The sequence below is a fragment of the Strigops habroptila genome, chromosome 2, assembly GCF_004027225.2.
Source record: "Strigops habroptila isolate Jane chromosome 2, bStrHab1.2.pri, whole genome shotgun sequence".
NCBI classification, from domain to species: Eukaryota; Metazoa; Chordata; class Aves; order Psittaciformes; family Psittacidae; genus Strigops; species Strigops habroptila.
The window spans coordinates 79,307,942-79,333,574 of record NC_044278.2 but is presented as its reverse complement, the minus strand read 5'-3'; the positions used below and the strand labels follow the sequence as shown (position 1 = coordinate 79,333,574).

General features: G+C 35.2%; 1 protein-coding gene across 12 annotated transcripts in view; it reads right to left on the bottom strand.

Annotated features, from left to right (window-relative positions):
* Positions 1-25,633, bottom strand: part of RBM26 (RNA binding motif protein 26) — a 53,353-nt gene that overhangs the window by 4,400 nt on the left and 23,320 nt on the right. For 4 of the 12 annotated variants that reach the window (XM_030472804.2, XM_030472823.2, XM_030472814.2 and 1 more), the window contains exons 9-22: positions 25,365-25,505; positions 24,243-24,354; positions 23,280-23,439; positions 21,673-21,837; positions 21,480-21,545; positions 18,278-18,409; positions 17,203-17,274; positions 14,202-14,330; positions 11,957-12,031; positions 11,220-11,390; positions 7,285-7,389; positions 4,698-4,907; positions 2,620-2,706; positions 492-605 (exon numbers count right to left, since the gene is read on the bottom strand). In XM_030472804.2, coding sequence (XP_030328664.1) covers positions 492-605; positions 2,620-2,706; positions 4,698-4,907; positions 7,285-7,389; positions 11,220-11,390; positions 11,957-12,031; positions 14,202-14,330; positions 17,203-17,274; positions 18,278-18,409; positions 21,480-21,545; positions 21,673-21,837; positions 23,280-23,439; positions 24,243-24,354; positions 25,365-25,505 — 1,739 coding nt within the window. The remainder of the gene's footprint in view (positions 1-491; positions 606-2,619; positions 2,707-4,697; positions 4,908-7,284; positions 7,390-11,219; positions 11,391-11,956; positions 12,032-14,201; positions 14,331-17,202; positions 17,275-18,277; positions 18,410-21,479; positions 21,546-21,672; positions 21,838-23,279; positions 23,440-24,242; positions 24,355-25,364; positions 25,506-25,633) is intronic. The other 8 variants (XM_030472842.2, XM_030472859.2, XM_030472851.2 and 5 more) reach the window with 5 other exon arrangements.

Genomic DNA, 25,633 nt, shown 5'->3' with positions numbered 1-25,633 from the left:
AGGGTTTTTTCCCCCATACCTGATGACTCCTGCTAAGGAGAATAACCATCAGCTAAAACAGATGTATCCCACTGCCACAAACACTTCCCAGCTGACAAGGCCTGAGGTCTTTGGAGAGTTTGTAAATCTGTCCTTTTAACTCTGCCAGAGCAGCTAGTGCATGTTGTTTGTTACTATTTTCATTCCCTTTCCCCTACTACCTATACCCCAGAGGCTTCCACCTACACTCAGTGTCTTCAGGTGGGGTTAAAAGATTAGTCTCTCCATTGTTCACCTACCAATGAATCTGTCCTTTCCTTCCTTTACGCAGCTGAAGTGTTTGCATATCCCTGTATGCCCTTCCTTCGTTATGCAAAATGGAGAACTCTCAGTGAAGTAGTTAGTTAATGAGACCTCTCAATAAGGCAGACTCCTTGCAGCAACACTATAGCAACAAGCTACATTATTTCATCTTAAAAAAGTAAATGAAAAAAAAAAAAAAGCAAGCTTACTTCTTCTTCATCAGGTTCAGCTTCTTCTGTTTCAATAGCTGACAAGCTAGCAACAGGCTTGTTCCATGCCAACTTTAGCTCTTGTCCTTTAAAACGAGATCCATGAATTGCAGCCTAAAACAAGTTTACACATTTTAGTTATATATTCTATATATATATCTCTATGTAGTCTTTCTCAAGGGAAAAAGTAACTTCAGCAATACTTAAATGCCAGAAATAAACCAATAGCCAGCTTTTTCAGAAGAAAATTCAAGCTGTAGTATGTTCATACTGAATTACTGTTAAAAGGTTAAAACAAAATAACTTCATTCACTACACATGGAATTCACACATCCTTTCAGGAAAATGATTAAAATATATTTAGAAGAAAATTAGCTTGGAAAGCCATAAACCATTTGGTGATGTGGGCAAAATACTGAACCAACACCTTCTGTTTTTTAGTGTTATCTTGATGGTTCTTCATCTTTCTAAGACGGACACAAAAATGTTAATGCATAACTTATTGGAAGATGTAAGACATCCCACAAACAAATGATTTAGTATATTAAAAAAACTCCAAACAAAACCAAAACAACTAAAAAAGCCCCTCTGTGATTACAATTTAATCTACTGGAAAATGTTCCACTTCCTGTAAAGCCACTGTAATTGAAATGTAAAAATTTTTAACTTATGGGATATTCATGCCTTTCTAAGTACCAGCTGCATTAAGTGGCTGCTTTGGAAATAGTATGTTCAAATTAAAGTAACATGAATGAGCATAAATCAGCGTTAGCAACATTCCGAAATAACCATCATGGTCACAAAAGATTTATAGTACAATCTGAAAGCACAGCATAATGTGAAATGTAGAAACAATTACATGTTCAATGACATCTGAACATGAATTGTGTGATATTAAAGTCCCCAGGTATAAATTTTAAATCTGTACATATAAATTTATGATAAATTTAGAAGATTCTATGCTTATTAAAATGCAGCTCAGGAGCTTTTTGTCCATGGTCTCATCACAATGTCACACAACTAGAATTTTTAAAAGTACTTATATGTGACACTCAGGTCCAGAAACAACTTGTAATCTTTGCGAGAAATTACTACTACATAAAAATGCAACATTTTACAATTGGGAATCCTCCTCTTCCTTCCAGGCTAGAACATATATATTCATAAAGCGTAGGCCTATTCTCATTTAAGAAGGTAAAATATTAACTGCATTTACTTCACAACTGGCCTCAACAGAGGTTTTAATGATTACCTTCCACAACTTCTCCAACTGCCAGTCTTAAAGTCTGCTTTAGTAGTAAACACAGAAATTCCAGAAGAAATACATTTAATATATAAGACTATCTTAAGGAAAACACAGATTTCACTATATTTGATCAAACCCAGTTTTCATAAAATTTTATTTAAAATTGAAGGTGCAATTAGACACAAAGTCATTTGAAAATTAAAAAGTTTTAATGCTAACTAGAATGTGGACACCTCAAACACTGATCATTCAAGAAAAGGAAAGGGAAAAAAAAAAAAAAAAAAGAAAATCCCATCACATCAAATCACATTTACACTATCACAGGTTTTCATAGAATCATAGAATAGTTAGGTTTGAAAAGGACCTTAAGATCATCAAGTTCCAACCCCCCTGCCATGGGCAGGGACACCTCACACAAAACCATGTCACCCAAGACTCCATCCAACCTGGCCTTGAACAGTGACAGGGTTGGAGAATTTTCAGGCAAAAATAAATCCAACTGATCAAAAAACTGAAACAAAATATATAGGCTCACTCTGCAGGATGCTAGTGAAATTTCAGGAAGACTGTGAGGGTACCAAGTCTCCAGGTGGGAAAAACTGGTAATTAAACCAAGACATCCTGCTATCAATTCTCAAGTGTTTCTCTTAATTTCTCTTACATCCTGTACTTGAGTTTCCTATAAACATCCTCATTTCCTAAGTATTTCAGTTATATGCCGTTCTGACAATTTGTTTAACCTCAAATTAAACTTCTGTGTCAGACTTCTTTTAAAATGTTTAAAAATAATTAGCAGTATTACATTTAATCAAATATAGAAGTATAACATAACTAGAAAGTAGGTGAATGTTGCAGAGTATTTTCAACAACGACTTTACTCACAGCTTCAGCTTCTGCTCTTGTTTTAAAAGTAATCACTGCATGGAGAGAAGAGTCATCTATCTGGCAATCTTCAATGTCACCATATTGCTTTTAATAAAGAAATGTAAAAAAAAAAAAGCTTAGTGAAATAGTTTTCCACCTCTAAAAATGCTGTCCTAAATCAAATGCCTTCAAAAATCATATAAATTTAGAAAAGTGTGCCTTTCATAGCTTTAACGCCAATCAGAGTACTTGTCTTTGCAAGGAATACTGTTACTTTTACTTGCACTTCTAGAACGCAAAAGTGCCGTAGTCTCTGGACTTCCACATTGTAAACATACAGGTATGAAGCAAAATTATAACAGAAAAAGAGGTTGTTCTGCTTCAGTACTTTTCTCTTGATCAGAAAGAAGGGATCTTGAATTCCATTAATCTGTTCTGAAACTCTTCCACAAAAATATTTATTAGACACAGGGACTGTAGCAAAAGTTTCAAAACTTAAATTGGTTTCAGCATCTTAAGAACCTGACCCATCTATTCCTGCAACGGCCTCTCTAGTACTGCTACCTTTCATGTGCCATCTCTGTAAGCAGCAATGCCAAATACATCTGTAGAGGTAGAGTGCATTGCTGATGTGCAGAGTTGTAGTATCATAATAGAAACAGAAAATACAGCTCAGTATTTCTATGGAATTTGGAGTAAGTTTAAAACAGCAAATGCATAACCTGCAAAATGAAATAATTTACATTTTTTTCTCAGTGTTATACTACTAACACTGTGAATAGAATTTTATTTGTTGATGCTACTCAGGGTTTTTTTGTTAATGTTTTTGTTCATTAGAAATAGTAAGTTTAATATGCAATAAAAACAAAGTATAAGAAAATACTAAGTTCTGAGCAAATTTATGACCATAAACTGACACCACAGAGCAAACTTTTAACAGTGGCAGATTTTTTGTCTTCATCTTTATAGTCTTTGCAGAGAAGTACATAATGAAATAAAAAATATGAAAGCTGACCAGCAGAATTTACTTTAGCAATATTCATAAAGCATATTAAATCACAATATAATGTTGTAGATTAAAAATAAGTTTTTTCTTATACTTATAGAAATTGGACTCAGAAACATCCTATGGTTGACCAAGTGATTATATTGCTTCATTTTAGAGTTATATGTTCTTAGCTTTACATGAAAAATTTGTGAAGTCATTGCTCTGCAGTTCAGTCCATCATACATCTCTATAGAAAGTACTCATAACCAAAACCCAATGGGAGGGGGGTGGCAGAGTGGCAGATGAAGATTCACACAAGTTATGCCACTAGATATTCTTAGCATTTATTTCACAAAATAAACAAGTTTCCTTTTATTATAACCTTTTTTAATGGAAAGGGTTTAGAAATGTATGTTGATTTCTCACTTTATTATTTTTGCAAGTAAAAATTTACTAAAAATTATGTATCCCAATTTACTACTGTTTAGACTAAAACTGGGGGGGGGGGGGGGGGGTAAGAAAAGGGAGGTGTAGAAAAAGCTCTGATTTCTTAAGCTTAGAGACATGAACAGACGGAAAACCTCTGGCTGCCCTGCCAAACGTAGTTGCCCAATTCTCATCCTGATTATTAAATTCAGAAAGCTAGGCAAAAGCACCAAAAACTTTCTGTGACAATTTTCATTAATCACTTGTTGAGGAACTTCAACAAAGATAAACTGACTTCACATATTTAAAGTTTGTCATGGAATCAGTCTTTTTTCTCACCAGTCTTTTTTCACTTCAGCTATTTTATTTACCTAAAAAATTTTAACAATTTTACATATATCCTGAACAAATTAATATTTTAAGTCATTATTTTGTATTCCAAATTTCCTTTCTTTTTAAGAAGAACAAGCCTTGCAAATGCTATGCAGTTACAGTTACAACTAGCTGAATCAATGGAGTAATTTCTCTGTTTCAAGTTTTTCAGATGCATCTTTTTTCCATGAACATCATGCTAAAGATTCATACCTAAACAGTATCTCCAGATTAACTGAATCAAGAGAAAACAAATCCTTCAACAGAAGGACATCATCGAAAGAACAGAAAAAGTGAAGTTGCCACATACCGCAAAATGAGGAAGAAGATCTTCTCTATCACTTTCTGTAAATGCAGAGATTTCTAATGCCCTAGGTCGATGATCCACAACTGCATGCACAGGAACTCCTCTGCCTCTACCCCGGCCTCGTATTCCTCTACCTCTGCTACGTGATGCACCCCGACCTCTTGCATGAACCCCTCTACCACGAACTGAAGAAAGAATCCCTCGTTTGGCAGCCTAAGATGTTTATACATAACATATTGATGTATTAAAATTCATAATCTAAATATTTAGACAAAATTACAAACATATAATCTTATGTTTCCTATAAACATCTCCAAACAAGACTCAAAAGGAGCAGCTTACAGGTCTTAAAATAACAAAAGGTGAACGTGTTAGTAACATCGAAAAGCCAAGATTGTTAATAATTAAACAATCAGAATGGAAAAAGGAAAAAAGAACCAGGTATTAAAAACAGGTATCAAAAGAGCCCTTATCTGTGAGGATAATTCCTCACAGAAGAAAGGAACTGCTGTACAATATTTGCAATTTCATTAGCAAATTCCTTTGATGTGGTGACTAACTACTCAATTTGTCTCTTTAACTTCATCTCTTAATTGTCTCTGAACATCTAGCCAGGACTTTTATTCTGACCAGAATTAATGCAGCGTAATAGCTTTTGGCCACAGAACTGTGAGGCAGGAAACAGAGGCTCTAAAAAGCACCTCCAAGGACAAAAAAATGTGACTCTACATACTTACTAATTTCCGCTCCCACCTGTGTATCCCTTCTAAAGAACTGGCATGCACTCTCCAAGAAAAGTCAAAAGGCCAATGACAGTATCTCTGACAGCCATTTGAAAAATAATTTGCATTATTGTAAGTTTCAAAAAAGAACTTTCAAGGATTTAATTTCATCATTTATAACAAGGAAAAAAATATTTTCAGCACAAATAGATCTGCTATAGGAGTAAGATGTTAAATGAAATCACTGTAACAATGTTTTTAATATATCCTACTGTGTTTACAACTGAAGCACTGATAACAGTACTTAAACGCATGCCAGCGATATTACTCTTAAGAAGCTCAAATTTGTTACGGCTTTATTCCTGAAATTATTCAGATAATTTTACAGTATTATGTAGTTCTGTAGTTCACTTTTTGTGTGTGCGCGCCTGTGCGTGTGTATGTCTGAAGAGAAACCTGCAGGTTCTGGTGTTTTTTAAAATTTTTTAAATGGTTAAATGAATAATCCAGAAAGTTAAAGATTATGCTAACTCAACAATCAAGCTGTATACCACTTGGCTTTTCTCACAGTAAAAGCAGGGTCACCTGGAACAGAACAGTAAGTTAGAAGGCACAGAAGCAACACAATTATTGTGGGAGTTAAAGTCACAAAGAGAATGTGTGAATAGAAATTTTTCTAAAGAATTTGTAAGAATACTGAATAATCAAACAAACACCAAGGGGGAAAAAACCCATATTCCTTGTGTAAATTATACAAGGGATACATCTTGTGCTGTTCTCTGAAACATACAGATGTGCCTTACTAATAACCCTGGTTTTCTCTATCTACTTTGATCGGTATTTGCTAAAGGTTTCAGAATATACTTTTTACTAGCATTTTCTAAAATATAAGATTTATAAATAAGCTTTCAAGACACTTACGAAATATTATCCACCATCAGTATATATATTAATAACATAAGCTTTTTTGTCATCTCCATTGAATTGGTTTGGCTTATTAACAACCCTATTTTCAATTACCAAAGCTGTGTTACAACTTCATTTTAAAGTAAGATTTTAATGCAACTTAGCCATAAGTATGTGCACTGTGTTCATATGTAGCTACACATAAGACATGACCAAACTTCATTAAGACAAAAGGGACTTAAGAGACACAGCAGCCTGCTTAACAGTAAAAACAGATAAGGTTATCATGCAATTAAGTAGATATTACACAATCAGATAAGCAAGACAGTGCAATATAACACAGAGCAGCACCCACAGCATTCAGAATTTCTCAACATAAGACATAGATATGGAACATATTGCACAGCCTTTGCAATTTTTTAAAAAGCAAATAGTTTAAGAAAATTATGTTTCTAAATATTGAACACTTCTTGAAACATTGTATTTGGTTTTGGTAAATCCTCCTTCTCCTGAAACCAATGCTGTAATATTATTACTTTTGGCACTTCAACTTTTTTGGTTAATCTTATTAAAAGGATGCTAGCACTTAATAATAAAAGATCAAGCAGTGTTTTTTAATTCCTTTATCTCAGACACAATACCACCTACAGGCAACGATTCAAAAACACTCCACACTCTCAAGGAAGTATTACTACCACAAATCTGTAAAAAATCATGTCATGTAATAGTTACAGAATTTAACTACATTAGCCGTCAAGCTTGAAGACAACACTATTTCTCTACCATCAGTGGAATTAGAAGCTAACATTTTAAAAAATATAAACTGCTAATTGCCTCCATCTACATACAACTTAATATTGCACTCTGGAAAAAACAGTTTATGATACAATAGGTGAGTTAATAAGCATACATGAAAATATTTGATTAAAAGTCAATTGCTACAAAAGAAGAGACAAACATACTTCCAGCTGTAGCTCTGTATATTTTCGTCTTAATTCAGTAACTTCCTCCCCAGCTTGCATCTTCTTGTATAAATCCAGTTCAGTATCTAGTAACTCTTTCTGCATCTAAGAAATTGTTATGGTAAATTATTAGTTCCACAGTTCACATTTGCTACTGAGGAAACAACATTCCGTTAAGACCCAGGAATCTACTGCTATGCCCCTATGAGCAGGCTATTTCAGAAATACACAGCAATTTAAAGGTTGGCCAGTGCTGGCCTTCAGGTAAGGTACAAGACTGCCACAGCACCTCTATCTGGAAAAGAGATTCCTAAAACTGTAAGGAAAGGGAATTTGAAAACTAGAAGGTATAGCTTCTGTAAGGTTTTAAACTTAACCAAGTTGTGACTTATTAATTCACACCACAGCTCTACCTTTGCAGGTATACTGCTTACTATGTTAGATTTCCACCTTCGAAAACAAACAAAGCCCAAGTTTAGGAGCCTTCTTGGTAAGATAAAACTTCAATGCGTAGTAGTATGTTTCTGAGCTTGGTGATGTCAAACCTTTTGGACTACCACACAAAGCCAAAGCCAATGGAATTTTTTCTAAACTAAACGAAATAGAAAAAATGCAAAATTACATGATAGTGATGATGAGATAAAAAGAGATTCCAGAAAAAAGAAAAAAGTAGTAAAATTATGAATATAAAATCTATAATCAGACTGGAGAATAAGCATCTAAGTTGATCACAGTTCCATAATGCAAAAGCACACATGGCAGTTCTGTTCAGACCACAGTAGAAAAAAAAAAAACACCCCAGTAACAAGACCTCTGTTAATAAAGGGTTGGTCTCTGATGCACCCGGAGTTACCTTCCAGCACAAAGTACCTTAAAAAAAAAAATCTATTAGAAAGTTCAAAAACATATATGAAACCAAAAGGTGTCTCTGATCCCAAATCTAGACATGTTCATTGCAACCACTGAGGTGCAGGTTCTGGTGCAGGTACAGGAAATGGCTTATGTAACCATGAATATTTTATTTGAAGTTCTGTTCCAAATAGAAAACTTTCTACAGCAGCCAAATGTTCCAGTGACATCACAAATGAAGGATAAAAATATAGATGATTGTGAAACAGTTTTACGTTTATACCCAGATTCAAAACCACAGCATGTAATGCATTCAAAGGCTGGTTTTCAAGAGATGAAGGTTTCACATCGTGATAACTGGAAACCAAGTATCACAACTGAATGATAAATGGGGGTTCTGGTTTGGTTTTTTTTCCCCCTGGAAGCTTTAAGAGAAAAAAAAGCTGGATTATTCAACTGACAAATTATTCAACCTGATCTCCTTTTAGCCCCATTCTATGATTACAGCAACCACAGAAAAAAAAAAACCATTACCTCCTGTATAACAGTTTTCAAAGTTTTCACAATTGGAAAGTGTGTTTCTCTCAAATCTCACTGTGCTGCAACACACCAATGACATGGCAACGTAAGGACTTCTGAAATTTAGTAATGACCAGCAAGCAGTTAGAACTCACAGACAGAGGGATCAGGCCCAGTCAGCATGGGTTGATGAAGGGCAGGTCCTGCCTGACCAACCTGATTTCCTTCTACAATAAGTGGCCCACCTGGAGCAGGAGGAACCTCCTGCATTTCAACAAAAGAAAATGCCATGTTCTGCACCTGAGGAGGAATAACCCCAGCCACCAGTATAGGATGGGGGCTGCCCAGATGAAGATGACCTGAGGGGTCCTGGTAGCAGGAAAGAAATTCAACATGAGCCAGCAATTTTCTCCTTGTGGCAAAAGTGGCCAACAGCCTCCTGGAGTGCATTAGGAAGAGCACCACCAGCAGGTCAAGGGAAGTGATCCTTCTCCTCTACTCTGCAGCAGTGAGGCCACATACGGGTGCTGTGTCCAGTTCCAGGCTCCCCAGCGCACGAGAGAGGTACTGGAGAGAGACCAGCAAAAGGCCACAAAGATGATTAAGGGACTGAAGCATTTACTGTATGAGCAGAGGCTGACAGAAGTGGGATTGTTTAACTTCAGGAAGAGAAGGTGGCAGGGGGGAATCTTATCTACGTATATAAATACTCAGTATGAATGAAAAAAGACTCAGTATGAATGAATCCAGGCTCTTCTCAGTGGCAACTAGTGATAGAACGAGACAATCCCCAGAGACCCTTTCTGATCTCAACCATTTTTAGCAATTTTGTGTTATCAAACGATTTTCTTGTCCACTTCAAGAATTTACTGGAACACTCGTAAAATAACTGTCATGGGTTAAAACGCTGCATTGAAGTTTTCTGGTCAAGAATTTTTACCAGGTTTTCAAGTTGCTTCTTCATTTCTACGGATCGGGATTCATTTCCTTGCATGTGACAAAATTGATATAAACTAAATTTTCTCCTGTTCAAATTTATGAAGCACTGTACACCGCCAGTAGAAAAGTATTCCTCAGAACCATGACGCTTTAACAATCAAATGCAGCTTTAAAAATATTGCCGATTTCTAAGACTTTTACAGTTCAAATTCACAGACTGGTAATTTCCTTCACACTTCTCAGAAATGTTTTCTCACCAGACAATATCCACTCTCTCTCAAAAACGAAACAAAAATTATCCTCTCACCCCCAAAAAGAGAGTTTAACCTTATTATAGCAGTGCCTGAATTTTGGGATTATTACCCTTAGTCCCCCCCCTAAAACACAGTAGAATATTCCACTGAAATTGTTTTAAGAGGTATAAACTGACCTCCACTAATAATAATCTATGCCCACTTTCAGGATAAAAATATGCTGCTTCAACTTTTACTGGATAGTGACGTAAGAAGCTACAGTGAGTACATACAGGTCATTTCAGTATTTCTTTTTCACATTTCTTTTAAAAACTGTACATCACTAATTTACACTGCACTCTTAATGCCTACATTTCTATGTAAAATAAAGCAGTAGAAATGCTGCTTCAAACTGAGACTTAATAATCCATTTAAATTAAATCTGGGCTATAATGTTACAACAGATTTTTAAAACAGAATCACAAACATTAGAAGACTGAGCATTCTGAAGATTTAAGAACTGAAAACAGCAAGAAAATACTTTTTTCGTTACTGGAAAACACACTATACAAGAATCTGCTCTTCTATGAGTATCATCTTCCTCACTTGATAAATCAAGAAAAGCCTGTGATATATTTAAAGAACATTAATCGATTTCTTAAAACATTATTTCTCAAAGTCTCGCTTAATTCTTTATCACCCTGTGACCTGCTTAGGAACATATACTTTATAAAGAGCAAAATACTGCATTTTGAAAAGGTAATACAACCTTAAAGCAGTTGGGAAACTGGTTATAGCCATATACTAACACAAATGATAGCAGAGAAGAGAAACTCCTCGTACAGGTACAACCCAGATATGGGTAGCTAGACAAAGGAAAACTGACCAGTGTAACCTTCAATCTAAAAAGCTTAATATATTGAAACATTTCAGTGACATGAAAAGCCCCTGGACATTATGTACCAGTACAGTAGTCAACCAGTTTCATGAAGCAGTTTGTTTTGTGTATGAAACCTGATCAGAAGATATCTGTGTTGCCTAATGACAACCCTTTTGCATAACCTACTTACATGATTTCTATTAAAAATGTAAAAAGCAACAGACGATACACAAAAGATTGGGTAAGGCAAAAGTAGTAAGATTTTTGTTTTGGTTTTTGATTTTCGAGGTGATGCAATACCTGTGTAACACTGGGTAAACATTTTAGAAAATGGCATAGTTTTAAAATTAACTATGTTAGGTTAAAAACAAGGTAAAATCAACCTCCCTTCAAAGATGACTTCAAAATTAAACCAGTATGGTTTTAAATACTGCTGATGTGGCTGCATATTTTTAATTCTGCTGACATAAGCATGTGAACTTGTCTTATTAAAAAGCTGACCAAAACTTGAGTACCTGAGTCTTAGTTTTCATGCTTTTTAAAGGAGTCCCTCCTCCTGGTGATACACCTTTTAATTCATCCTTTAACTTGGTAATGCTATTAGTCAAAATTTCCAGTGTTTTCATGATTTCTGCTTTGTCTTCTGACTTCATGACTTTATTCTTCTCCAGCTTTGAAATCAGCATCTGTTCAATTCAAAAAGATAAAACAAAATGTTTTTACTTAGCAACTACTATTACAGATCTGTTTTCCAGTATTCAGTATTGCATCACTTCTGTTGTGATATTCAAACTCAATATATAGGGCTTTTAACAGCTTGTAGTGAGTTAAAAACTTTGTCTGAATCTCTGATTAATTATTTGCTAATGAACATCTGGTATCTCCATTTCACTTGGACAGATTTGCTCAATAGACTTAAATAAATTCAACTTCTAAATTTCTACTCTTAAGCAAAGTGCAGTCATGCACACTTTACTACACCTGCTCAAGTAGAACAGTCAGGCTTTCATTTCTCCCAAAAAACGTATGCATGTTGCTCCCAATTTAGGCAATTTCAACTAAAATTGCTCCTAACTAACAAGACAAATTATCCTAAAATTCTAAACTTAAAACCATGTGGTAACACCATTCTAAGAGAATGCTTATTTTATAGGCCAGTTTTGCAGCTCATGCTTACAAATTCTGAAATACTTCCTAGTGAACTGAGATTTTACAACTGAATTGCTCACTTTCTTTAACGCTAACATTTTACCTTCTGTGTTTCAATGTGCTTTTCTAAGATTTCCTGCTTCTTTTTCCTCACATCTTGTTGAAGTCGTAATGCATCCTAGAAGCATAAAAAAAAAAAAAAAAATCATAGAAAGTTTCTGGATTTTGAAAAATAATGCCAGAAGAATAACATAGGGTACCTGACAACTCTACCATAGTAACTTACAATATGTTTTGAAAACAATGCATCACCAAATGAGCAATAGGTCTAATATCTTTCTTAGTCTGATCTGTGCTGGGAAGACTTCATTATTACTTACGTACAAAGTAAACACAGAAGTCCACTGAAAGCTGGAAGGAAATAATACACTAGTGCAAGAGGTACAACATACAGGAGTTTAAATGTGTAAGGTCAGTATCTTGAAAGCAATTGCAAATCAAGTCCATCAATTAAAACACATTCTCCAGTACAGCTCCAAGCAAAGAGAAAATACATCCTGTTTTCTCAAACTAATGCGTTACCCAATGAAAACCATCTCTCTTGCATCTGACTGCTATAACTTGGAAGTGACAAGTACTACCACCCCATCTGCTAAAAACAGAAACTTGACATTGCAATGGCAAATCAAAACTAATTGAAACTGATAAATTTGTGATATATTTCACTCGAAAGGAGAAGCAAGAGGAAATGCCACAGCTGCTGTGCTCAGCTCCTATTAATGCTGCTTGAGAAAGCAACTGCTTCTTGCCCTAAAGTACAGAACGTAGAGGTCTTAGCAGGATACTTGCAGAAAACAATTAAGAGCTTTGATATCAACATACTTAATGGGATAAAAAGAGGAGAGGCAGAAGATGATTTTGCACCTCTAGATTATCAATCAACTGGGGTCAGACTGGAAGCAGATTATTTTATACAAAGAGCATAAATGCACAACAGCCATAAAAAAGAAATAGTAAGGTTTCTGTATGTCTTCACAAATATTGACAAATTCTGCTGCATGAAATGTTAGTTTTGCAATCCAATGTGCAATCTTTTTTCTGAAGGGAAAAGGAAGATAGGACAAGGGGATGAATGCTAAGAAAAACTAGGGAGACAGGAGGAAAGATGACAGGGAATCCCACAAAATCATGTTTTTCCACAAGTACTAGTATATTTTAACAGAAATCTCTGAGGAGAGGAAGAAGCAGAAGAGCACATGAAAAAAGACCCAATCGCTTAGCTTGTCTTCAGTGTCTTCTTTCAAAAAAAAAAAAAAAAAACAACCCAAACCCCAAAACCAAATCACCAAAACCCTACAGCTGTTATGAGTCAATTTTATTACAAGGCTTTTGCCATTTCACAGGCATTTAGCACCTTAACTTAAAAGGTAAAGCTTCTATTTCTGAAAAACATGTTTCTTCTTCAGGGACAAATATGAAATGAAATCCCAAAATTAGAAGTAATTTCTTTAAAGTCTGAACCAATGCCACAATGGACATGCAGTTATAAACAGCTATTTCAAATTATATTAGACATCAGTTACACAAGTTTACCAACAGGCTAAAGCCTTTGTTTAATGGTTATACTGACTTCAATATGTCTGTTTGAATCCAACTTAGTATTGAACTCTTAATTTCCGGTTCGAAACCAGCAAGACAAATGTCCTATATTTAGTTTTTCTAAATTAGAAGAATAAATCTGAAAAAAGGGAGGTTTACTGGCCTTTTCTGAAAATTCTAAGCAAGCTAAATTACAAGTGAGTGAGCTATTCAAGGCCAAATGCATTTTTGTTGCATTTCCCCTCTAATAAAAAGAGAAAACCTAGTACTACACAAAAAGTAAAAATGGATGCAGTAGACTTATAGTTTGGAAACAACAAAATGCAGGGTTACACAGTTTTTAGTTCTCTCAAGTGAAGAAAATTAAGGTTGCAAGTACAAAACACACCGAGAATAAAGGCCAGTTCCAGAAGGGCTTAAGAGAGAAGAAAAGTGACTATACTATACTCCCTTCTCACTCACAATAGACAATTTGTGCCTCAACATGGAAATCCTGCTTGCAGGAAAAAGCATTTCACATTTTGAACTTGAGAGTTTTAAACCTGCTTACGCTGTCTGAACATACGCTGGAAAAACCTAGGAAAACCATGCCGAATTTTCTTGTCCTTTGAAAAGAAACCATCATAATGAATGTAATCTTGTAACTAGTTTCATCTATGCTCTTCAGATGAACATACATAGTGCACTATCTCTGGTGGTCACAAGTTCCCAATCTAGGTCCATTTTATAAAGAAGTATATTCAATTTACCTGTTTTTTCTTCTGTGCTTCATTAGAGTCTAGCACGGAAGTGGAAACAACAGGCAAAGATTTCTGTGCTGCCTTCAAAGCAGCAGGGTTGTACACAGTTTTTGTCAAGCCAGTAGAAGTGGATAAAACCTATAGGAGGAAATTATTTTATTTTTTTGCCAGTGAATTTCAGTTTCTTTTAAAAAAACATGAGTGCTTAAAAATACATAAGCATCTTTTCTTTTGTCTGTTTTGATGATATGGAATATAAAAATTTGGTGTAACAACTATATTTGGAATTGCTGAAGTTAAACATTTTTTAAAGAGGCAGCACCACATCAGGTATGTAAGGTTTATAAACATCAGATTAAAAATCCTTTCCACTGAGATGTCCTATGTACTTCCAAGTTTCAAATACATAACATTTTATGTATTTGAGCATAATTAAGGAAACAGAAGACTGAGATTTTCCAAAGAATAACTGAAGTCTTTCTTTTTTGAGTTCAAAATATAATTTTTCACGGCTGCATGAATTTTCCGAGCAAAAATTCAACATAATTTTAGAGACTAAGGTCCCAAGTAGATACAATAGTTCCTTTTCATATTCAGTTTATGCAAAGCAGAGCTTGCACAATCAACAAGAAGTAACTCAAGTACAGAGAAGTCTTCAACATCATACAGCAAAGGAAGAGAATACTATGTCTCTCTGGTCTCTTTCCTACATTTGTAACGAGGTATGAAATTTCTCCCCGACTTACTGAGAACACATTTGTCAGCTTTACAAGCTGTCTAGAGTACACTATGTACACCTCCACAATACCTGAAGATCTGGACTATTCTGTTTTCTTAGGATGTTCCTTAAGCACATTATGGCCATATTAGTATTAAAAAATCCATGGCTAAGTGCTAGAAATAATATAGGCATGATCTTGTCCACCTTGTTAGCAAATCACAGCAATTACGCAATTGGTATCATTTCCAGGAGTTTAAAAATACTTTATATATGTGTGCAAAATTAAAAGATACAGGCAGACTCTACTGGTCAACATGCACTCCATAAAATAAGACACGAGGCCCACCAACAGGAGGCGGAAAAAAAAAAAGGAAAAAAAGCACAAGAGAGACAGCCAAGAAACATTAGAAAGACAGAAAAGATCAAGAGATCAGAAGAATTTCCAACAAGAATGCTTCATATAAAAGGTTTTCACTTTGTTGTGCTATTTATACTATTTCTTCCCACAGTAAAGTTCTAGAGTATGCAGAGCAGAGAGAACAACAACAAAAATCGAAGCATGTTATAAGGTATTATAAAAGGTGATATAAAAGGCCCTAAGCAGGCCATTAAAAAGGAGATGAAAGAATTGTTTTTAAACTTATTAAAGCACATCAACATATGCACATCCAAATCATACAGTTCCTATTACAAAGAAGATTTAGGACAGGCTACATCACAAACAAACAGAAGACCAAGTAAAGACACAAATATTTTCCCCTGAACTGTTTTTATGGCAGAGTGAACCATGCTTCCTCATCTCTTATAATTAAGGAGAGATGCCACAGTAGATTACTTACATCAACTAATCTACAAGAGCAGGAAGCAACACATTAATGTCTTCTACATCTCTTACTACTATTCAAGAGAAGAAATAGTGTAAATTTTCAGAAGTTCATAAAACAGGTCAAACCAATCTTCAGAACCCTACTAAAAATGCCGAAGGAACTGCTGCTTCACAACCAGTCCAGAAAAGAGCCCAACATTTAATCAAAATCAGTCTGTACTGTAAGAGCAGAAAACCATTTTAGGATGAATTTACTATTTGTAGAAAAAAGTGTTTCGGGATAACTCTACTCTTGTAGAATAAGGGGGGAAAAAAAAAAAAAGTATTTCCACTCAAACTGAAGCAGACTCCTTTATTTCTAAAGTATATAGTTTGTATGTAAAATGTAGTTCAGAAATTCAGAATATACATATCTGCAACTAACTTAGGGCAACAAGAATGCAACTACTCAAACCAAGCACAAAATACAGGCAAGAAGCCAAGGCGAATGCATTTTTGTGGACTGCCCAGCTTGAAATGAGTCAAAGAAACATCCTCCAATATTACAACTCAACATTAAGCATCATTACTTTCGCATGCTAAGTACAGCAAAGTATCTTTGGGGCTAATTTTATTTGTTAGATTCCACTAAATGCATTATAAATGCCATACTGTAAGGGGGCACAGGGGACATGGGAAATGCAGTGGATGCTTCATTTATTTCAGATCAAGCCAATTCCCAATAGAAAAGATATATACCAAGGCAAAGGAATCTTGTTACTGGGTAAAACTTGCTGCCTTTCTACCAGAAGTCTTCACGAATGAATATTACAAACATTGGGGAAGCCTGTCCCCTGTGGTGCTAAACAGATCTGGAAACATGTATCACAAACTTTGCTGCTAAAGTAAACACATCAACAACTCTCTGTTCTGAAAATTGCAACCGCCAGCCAAAATACATAACCCATAACCACCTTTTCCACCTTACCTCTCCTTTGTCCTTTCTATACTGATTAATTTCCACTTTTATCTTTCCACAAGTACTGCAAATTTTAAGACCAAGTAAGGGTAAATGTTTACAGCATCGCCTTTGAAGGGGCACAAAAGCCCCAAAACATTTTTATAGAAAGGTTTTCTACAGCTTCATACGTAGTGTCAAAATTTATTTATTTTAAAAATTTATTTCTGTATTCTTCTAACAACTCAGGACCCTGGAACATATGTAATTATTTTCATGCCTGAATGAAACCTACTACAGTAAAACAAAACCCACAGAATAGCAGCTTCTGTCCTAACATGGATTTTTTTTTATTCTTATAATCATTTAGCCATTTGCTAAGCTGAGGTTTGGTATATAATACTTTATAAGACTAAAATAACTTCATTCATAGTTATGAAACAAAATTAATATTGACACCAAGGCTTTATAATAGAATTAATACTGAAATTAAATGTCAGAGGAAGAGAATGAGACATTCTCTTACCTTCTCAGTTGTTGGAGTAACTGGCTTTGACACAAAACCCAGTCTATCCTTCACAGATAATTTAGTCACATTCTAAGAAAGCAAAACAAAATTATAGTACATATAATTTATTAATATTTTACTGTTTACTACGTAATTTCAAATGTTACAAATTCAGAAAGCAGCATTCATCTAATAAAACAATAGACTTTTGAGCAAAAATACAAAAAAAATAATTAAAGCAGTTGATAAAACAAATTTTAGATATTTGATTCAACAATTAATATACATCTATAAGTAGACTGGGTAAGACAACGATAACCCCAAATTTGGAATTGAAGATCATACTACATATTTTTTTGCAAGAAGTCCATGACACACTAGTCAGCAGAGGATTTACACAGGCCTTTTTAGTACAATTCAAATCTTGTGTTTAACAATCTGCTATTTGCAGGCATCAGTTGCAGAAAGTTGTCATTTGAATATAAACTACAAATGTTCTCTGAAGCGTGGTGATCTTCCTTTTCAGATGTAAAACTAAAGCAGTGGTACAATGCTCATAAAGAAATACTTCTAAGATAATAAAAATTTAAAGGCTATTTCCAATGGGAGTAACATGCCAGATTCTATCATTATTCATATTAGTACTGTGGATACATTCTCCCTTTTATTAAGGGTGGCATACAAATACTGAAATTGTTTTAGATGCTGACCACCAGACTCTAATGGTTTTAGCTGTTTAATAGATACAATATTAAAAAAGGGTAGCTTTTAGTTCTTGATAGAAACCAACTTTATTTTGCAATATGAAAACTGCAATTTAACACAACGCAAATGAAACATTTTCAGTTTAAAAAAAACTAAGTAAAAAGCTACGATATTAAAAATTAAATACTATGCTTGGGTAAGAAAACCAAATATCATTGCATTGAAGAAAACTAATATCAAAACATCGCTTACTATCAAATTAGACGCATTTATCAGTAGTAAAAGTGTACTTGAACTGTATGAGTAACTGTAATGGATACATTCAGACACTACAGAACCCATTATAGAAAGAAAAATGTGCAACTCATTTTTTGACTATCATACATACCTGAGCGACTTCTGTGTTGGCACTCTGTGCTTCTGCAGGTTCAATATTACTTGCAGGTACCGGACCTAATCGCTCCTTGACAGACTGTTTCACTACCGGTAAACTAGGTTGCTGAACTAAGGGTTGTATTACCTGTAACACCACCCCACCCCCAAAAGAGCACATCATAGTATTAACAAGAAAAACCTGCTACACATGTAGTTCAATAAATACACAATGAAATTGCTGTAACGATATTTAGATTTACACTTCTTCCTTTCTCTCATTCAACAGCTTTTTCACCTGATGGCAAAAATAAACACTTCATGAGATTTAGGATGTTATACCGACTATTTGTGTAGTGCATACAGCAATAATATCTATTTTGCACTTGCAGTTCACAGAAGCAATCAAACAACTCTGGTCTATTTCTATTAATCATGTCTCCTTAGACCATCTTAATTTCCACCTCTTAGAAGTGAATAAAAGGTAATGAGCAGTCTTCCGACTCCTTTCACAAATCTTTCATCATCAACCATTTAGTTACGGAAAGGCAGAATACAAACATGTATCATAAAGACTCCTGCTTTTTACAGTGATTGTCACTTTTCATCTGCTATATGTTTAACTTGGACAGCTTAGAAAAAGAAAGATACGGAGACATGCACTCATGAGACTGAGGAAGAAGAAAACAGAGCAGCTGATCTTCGAACCTACAAGGGATATGCCCCAACAGGTAACACCTTGCCTTTTTTACTTTGACAAAAACATTAAACACTTAAGAACAATAAAAAATATGCTCCCAGCCAAGCTTCCTGTTATATTTATGACCCTCAGGATGTCACCTAATACATCCATCCACTCCAGGGCAAAACCAGCTATACCTAAGCCATTACTGACAGTATCTATCAATCTAGTTCTTAGAGATTTCCAATGAATAAGGTCCTATCACCTCTCCAGGCAAAAGTATTTCAGTATCCTTTAGCATTAGAAAATGTTTTTTGACATCTAACCTAAATTTCCTGCACTGCCTTTTAAGCCAAATATTTCTTGTTTTAGCTACCACAGATGGAGAGCATATTTCTGCTTCCTGGCAGAAGCCTTTTATTTGATGATTTACTACGGTTGACTCCCACCATCTTTACTTAGCATTTCCACTCCTTTCAGAATTCCCACAGTAAGAATTTTCTGAAGTAATCCTGCTGAGGAAACAGCAATGCTCAAGAAATTGTGGAGGACCAAATACTACTGAAGGGACAACTTAAAAGCCAACTGACTTTACACTGCAAAAAATTCAAAAGTCTGTCTTTAATGCCTGATGGAAAAAATCTGGCTGTAAACCATTATAAATACAGGTGAAATTAATTCAGCTGTAATTAATACACCAGAAATCTTGACAAAAATTCAAATACTTAGGGAATGTGAAGTACTGTAAGAGTTACCACAGTACTTGTAGATATAACATCAAGTACTACTTTCAATGTAAAGGGAAGTAAATATTAATGTTCCTGAAAGGCATATGAATTAAAAATACCCGTTTAATGACTCAACAATTCAATAATTGTTATATTTGGGGTAGAAGAACATGAAAGCACTGCACTTAAAAGCTGAATTTCCCATTTACATTGTTCTTGTCACTGTGCACCCTCTGTCACTTATTTAAAAATCCATGTTTTGCAAAACAACAAATATACAGATCAGGTATTTGTTTGAAAATACACAGTTAATACTTCAAGCTGTAATAGCATAATCAGCAAATAAGCTGATGGCAGTAACTGTTCAAGCTATCCTTCTCAAGTGAGATAGTGTTTGTACGAATACAAATGACATACTCCGCTGCCCTCTTCTGGCTGATGAGATGTAAGTCAGGCACTAGTAGCACTAGTTCAGCTCAAGAACCAAGGATATTTATAAATTTTATTCCAACCTCAAATTTGAAGGATGGTAACTGGGCAGGCAGTGAGATAGGTGTTGTTAAAACTGCATTTTGGTAGATAAAAAGCAGGGCATTTGTTATGAAAAGAGGAAAGCAAACTGTTAAAATGTCCTACAGCAGGACTGCTATGGAAAACTGGGTCTTTGATTCTGAATGATGATGACATACATCATCTAGAGAAAGGAATTCAAAACTTAGAACAGCAGTTGAAAGAAACCTCTAACAACTAATTTGTTCATTATATCAGTGTATATAAATAAGTGAAGGTTTCTTCTACAGTCTCCCTCACGTTTTTCTCAGTCTAGAATGTGGCATTCCACACTGACAACAAATCCAATAAAGGAGGATATGGGAGTATCTAGAAGGACCTGCTACACACCGGCAGCTAACTGACAAGACTCAGTAACCTACAAGACCTGGGAGAATCCAAGCTCCCTCTTACATCTGAGTAGAACCACTATTCCTGCTAACAAATCTGATTTGGCTTGCCACAAGTTATGAATCTAAGCTCCGCAACAGCAATTGCCGTTTCATATTCTTAAGAAGTTGCCAATGCTACTATGCACATCACAACTACCAACAGGTGCTCCACTGTGCAATTCACTCCAGAAGTTCAGTTCAGTTGGAAGGGACCTATAACAAACATCTAGTCCGACTGCCTGACCACTTCAGGGCTAACCAGAAATTAAAGCATGTTATCAAGCATATTATTCAAATACCTCTTTAAACACTGAGAGGCATGGGGCATCAGCCACCCCTCTACAAGGACTGTTCCAGAGTTTGACTACCCACTCGTAAAGAGACGTTTCCTAATGCCACCTCTGAACCTCCCCTGGCGCAGCTTTGAACCATTCCCACGCATCCTGCACTGGATGCCAGGGATATTAATACCTCCCTCTCCGCTTAAAAATGTAAAATGTCCCTGATCCATTCCCACAAAATTAATCTAACACAACTCTCCTCTTTCACTGTTGTCTGCATGTCCTCTCTGCATATACATGTATGTATATCTGTACATACATATAGGTACCTTTGTGTAAAACAAATTGTACTGCTTCTTCCTATAGCAGTATGCATGCTCAACAGGAAAGGAAAAGGGAAAAGACTGGAAAAAACAGCACCTTTTGGAAGAAAATGGAGATTATCTTCCAAGAACAGGTATATAAGTCTGTCTTATACTAGTTAAAGGAAAATAGATGTTATTCAGCAGACAACAGCATGAAATCTTGCTTCACATGAGATAGAGCGGAATTCTCTGTAAGTCACAGAAGGGCTTTCTTTAAATACCTTCAGTCTTATCAACTCCTGAACCTTATACCTGAGTTCAAAGAATCTACAATTAAAGAGTAAGTTTTGGAAAAGAATTACATGAAATATTATTTCTGAAGTACTTTGTTTCCTTTCTATAAATATTTTTTTAAATGTTTAAGAGACTGCATTTTACGTAACATTCTAGAGAGAATAGACTTAGATCCTCTACCTTCTGTGTGGTAGTCTGGATTTGCGGTGCACTGCCTTCTCGATGCCAATAAACTTTAATAAACCGATTATTTAATACTGCTTCTGTACTTGATATAGCTTTCTTTGCTTCCTCGTGTGTAGCAAACTGAATGAGGGCACCCTCTGGATCACCTTGATATGCAACCTAAGATATAGAACAGAAGAACAAAACTTACTGCATGTAGGATTTTCATTTGTGCCTCCATTATCCTAAAATCACTAGCCTTAAGGCTCAGAAGCTTACAAGTCAAACCCAGTACAGGTCACTAGATAAATACTTCCCATTCATGATTCTGTTTGAAAAGCCTGGTATAAAGAAGCAATCTTGAGATTAAGCTAATAAACTTTCAGAATAGCTATAAGAACAAACAAGCTTAAGTAAAATACCTAAACAGCCAAACAGTATTTCTAATTGAGAACACGAGTAGTTGTTTGAAAGACAAGAGGAAGCATCACTGAAGTAAATTGCTACAAAAAACCCAGGGGTCTAATATCAGAGCTAGACAAAGTAGCTTATTTTGGTTTTCCTCCTTTGAGAATTAACATATTATTTCAGATGCCTTCAAAGTACAAAATTATACCTTTCGGAAGAACATAGTTTCCACTATCTACCTGCATATCTATTTGTCTCTCAATACACATCCACACACAATTTTACTTGCCTTACTGGATCATACTGCCTGCTAATATGCTCATATTCTTGAGTAAACTATGGAAAGGCTTAAGAAATATTTAAGAGCAAATAAGAGATTTAAATTCCCTCAGTGTTCAGACAGGCACAGGAGGTTTCTTGTGTACTGTATCAGTACACACAAACATATTCTATTACACCTCTTCATTCAGCCTCTCAGTGCAAACAAGAAAGCCTACATAAAAACACAAGTTAGCATCTGAAACTTTTTGAGAATGAAGCATGATGACAGATCATTCTGAGCCCCTTAGAGTTGGTCTGAAACACCAACATTACACATACAGCAAGGCCCTAGTTCTTTGCATCTCTTTCCTATCTTTCTCAAATTGTTTGCTTATTCCCATGTGGGTCACTCAGATACAACATGAAGTAATTATAAGGAACAAACACTGCCACTACTATGGGACTAAAAAGCAATTATACCACAGGGACTGCCTTCTGGATGAGAAATACACGTTTTCTGTATTTACAATTTATCTCAAAAAACAAACAAACAAAAAAACCAAAACAAACAAAAAAAAAAAAAAAAAAAACAAAAAAACAAAAAAACCAAAACCACCAAAAAAAACGAGGGTTTATGATACCAGATCCAAACTTGAGAAAAAGGGTGAAGGAAAACACACTCCCAATCAGTTTTCAATGTTTTCAACAATATATCTTAAAAGTCTTATCTGTGAGGAAAACATTTGTTCAAAACCTGAAAGACTAGAACATTTCATTTCTGCTTCTTCAATGACAATTCCATGAAAAACAATGAGATCATGTTTAAGGAACAAGTTAGGAAAATAGTGAGAACAATTTCGGGGAACCAGGTAAAACACAACTGGCGTTCTCCTTTTATCAACTACCTCTATCATTAAGTTGAAGCCTACTGCCTTCTCTTTGTTGACTCTTACCTGCAAGTTGACCAAGTTTCCAAACTTGCTGAAGTGCTCATTAAGTTTGCTGATATTGTTAAGTTCTGGGGGAACTTTTCTCAATTCAAGTTTTGTATTTTCATTTCCAAACTGCACCTTCTTCTGGAAACCTGGACTATTTGTTCTGTTAAAACTTTGCCTGCAACAAATAAAAATCAAGCCAGAAATCCATAGCAAGCTAGAAAACACAATATTAAATTGTATATGCTTACATAAGAGCATGTGTGTATGAGACAGAGGTTAAAAAAAAAAAAAAATCAATAAATAAATGCAACTTTAGGGAAGTGTAGAAGAGTACACCATACAAGCCCAGGCACCTGCAGTTTTATCCATTGATACTCTCAGCATATCCCAGGCATAAATCTGTGAGATAATTCACAGTTATCTGCTTGCGTCAGTAAGTCCTGCTTTCCATACTGCTTCCCTCCAAAAACAATTTCTCAGCTATTCCATGGAATCTCCCCACTAACAGTTCAAATAACTATTACTTCGAGGCTCTCCTCAGTCCCAGTAATCTCTTAAAATCCCTTCCAACTTTTGTCATGCCATGTATATATGGACACTAAGCACTTCACCCTGTATTTTTGTCAGTAACATACCTGGCAACTCAAACCAAAACAGCAATGATATAATTCACATTTCAAAACTAAAACCAGTCATCTCTAACCATCACACTGCAGCTTCTCTGTTTCTTAGATAAGTCCAGTTTTCAGGGAGTAGATCTTGAGAGTAGATCCAAAGCAACTTCAGCTATCTCTATACTGCCTTTGAGAGAAGACAGTCAAAACCAGACCACTCTATAGTGTGATTTATTTTAGTACAATAAGCTTATTCAGTTTAACTTGCTCACAATTTATATAGACTTATGTATGTTTCACATTACAGCAAAGAGCTCCACGGAATTCCAACTATTAAGCCAACCTTGTGTTAATCATCACTCACTTGTCAAACCAAGTCTTCTTTGTAGGAACTCCAGCATCACCTGCACCAATTGTTCTTTTCCTGGATTCAGCATCTACCACTATTCTCATACTACTCTTATTAGGAGGTTTTTCTGTAAACAGATGAAAATATTTTACAATTTTTTTTATTTTCTATGTATTTGATTGCAAAAAGTGTTCTGCTCACATTGAATTTGCATTGAAAAACACAGTTGTTTATTTTGAAATTATTATAATCCTTTATAATCCTTACTGAAACTGCATAAAATCTTGGTCACAGACTTCTCTTAACTATCGACAGATGCTGGGACAGACCAAATAGCTAATAGCTTTCATTTCGTCACAATAACATCACACATAAGGAAAACAAGAAGTGTGACAGAAGGCACCTGCCTCAAGGTGACTGCACTCTGCTCTGATTCACAGTATCCCATAAAATACTCTGAGGCTCACACCATTTCTGATAACACCTCCATCTGATGGCATGCACAAAAAACCTCACGATAGAAAATGTACAGTACTCCAGAGCACTAATACCCAGGAGAAGATTTAGGGATGGGGTGGGAGAGGAGTGACTCTTACAGAAGAACGGGAATACTACTGAAGGACTCCTTGCTGAAAATACACTAACAGAAATATAGTAAGATTAAATCAAATACATACAAACGTAAATAAAATCACATTCAAACAAAAACGGTTTTATCCTTCTTCTCTTCTCATTTTGTGTGCTGGTGCTTCTCAGGGCCACAGGAACTATGAGGTTAAGATTACTCACGAATAACTGCCTGCTACCAAATAAAAATGACTCCTTCCTTTCTGCAGCAACAATCATCCTAAGATACTGAGAATCAGTAATATTTTTCTGTATAGAAGAGTACAAAGTGATCAGTTATTACAGCCAAGTGTAAACCGTGCAATACTCTAGAAAGAGGTTTCATTTTACGTGTAAAAATGCACACACAAAGCAACTATGATGAAAATTCCCTATTCAACTGAACTTCTCTTAATTCCAGAAGGTTTTAAAGAAATGCAGAGTTTTCCATTATCGTATTCTCTAAAAACTGCCTCAATCTCCATTAATAAAAGAAAACCAGCTAAACTGAATATAGCTTTGAGAGCATACCTCTGGGTGGTAGATCCATATCACCTGATGTGAGTCCTATCAAATTTGGTCTTTGGGCATGTACTCTATGTCTATACATAGGTCTTGAAGTATTTGTTATACTTGGAGCTTCTGGATTATAGCCATCTGTGTCATACGTTTCTGGTAACAAAGAAATTGTCTAATTAAAATAAATTGCAGTTAAACCCCCTAAGCTTTCAGATACAGTATTTCATTTAATTACAAGATACAATTACAATGGAAGAGTTATATAACAACTATCTTAAAAG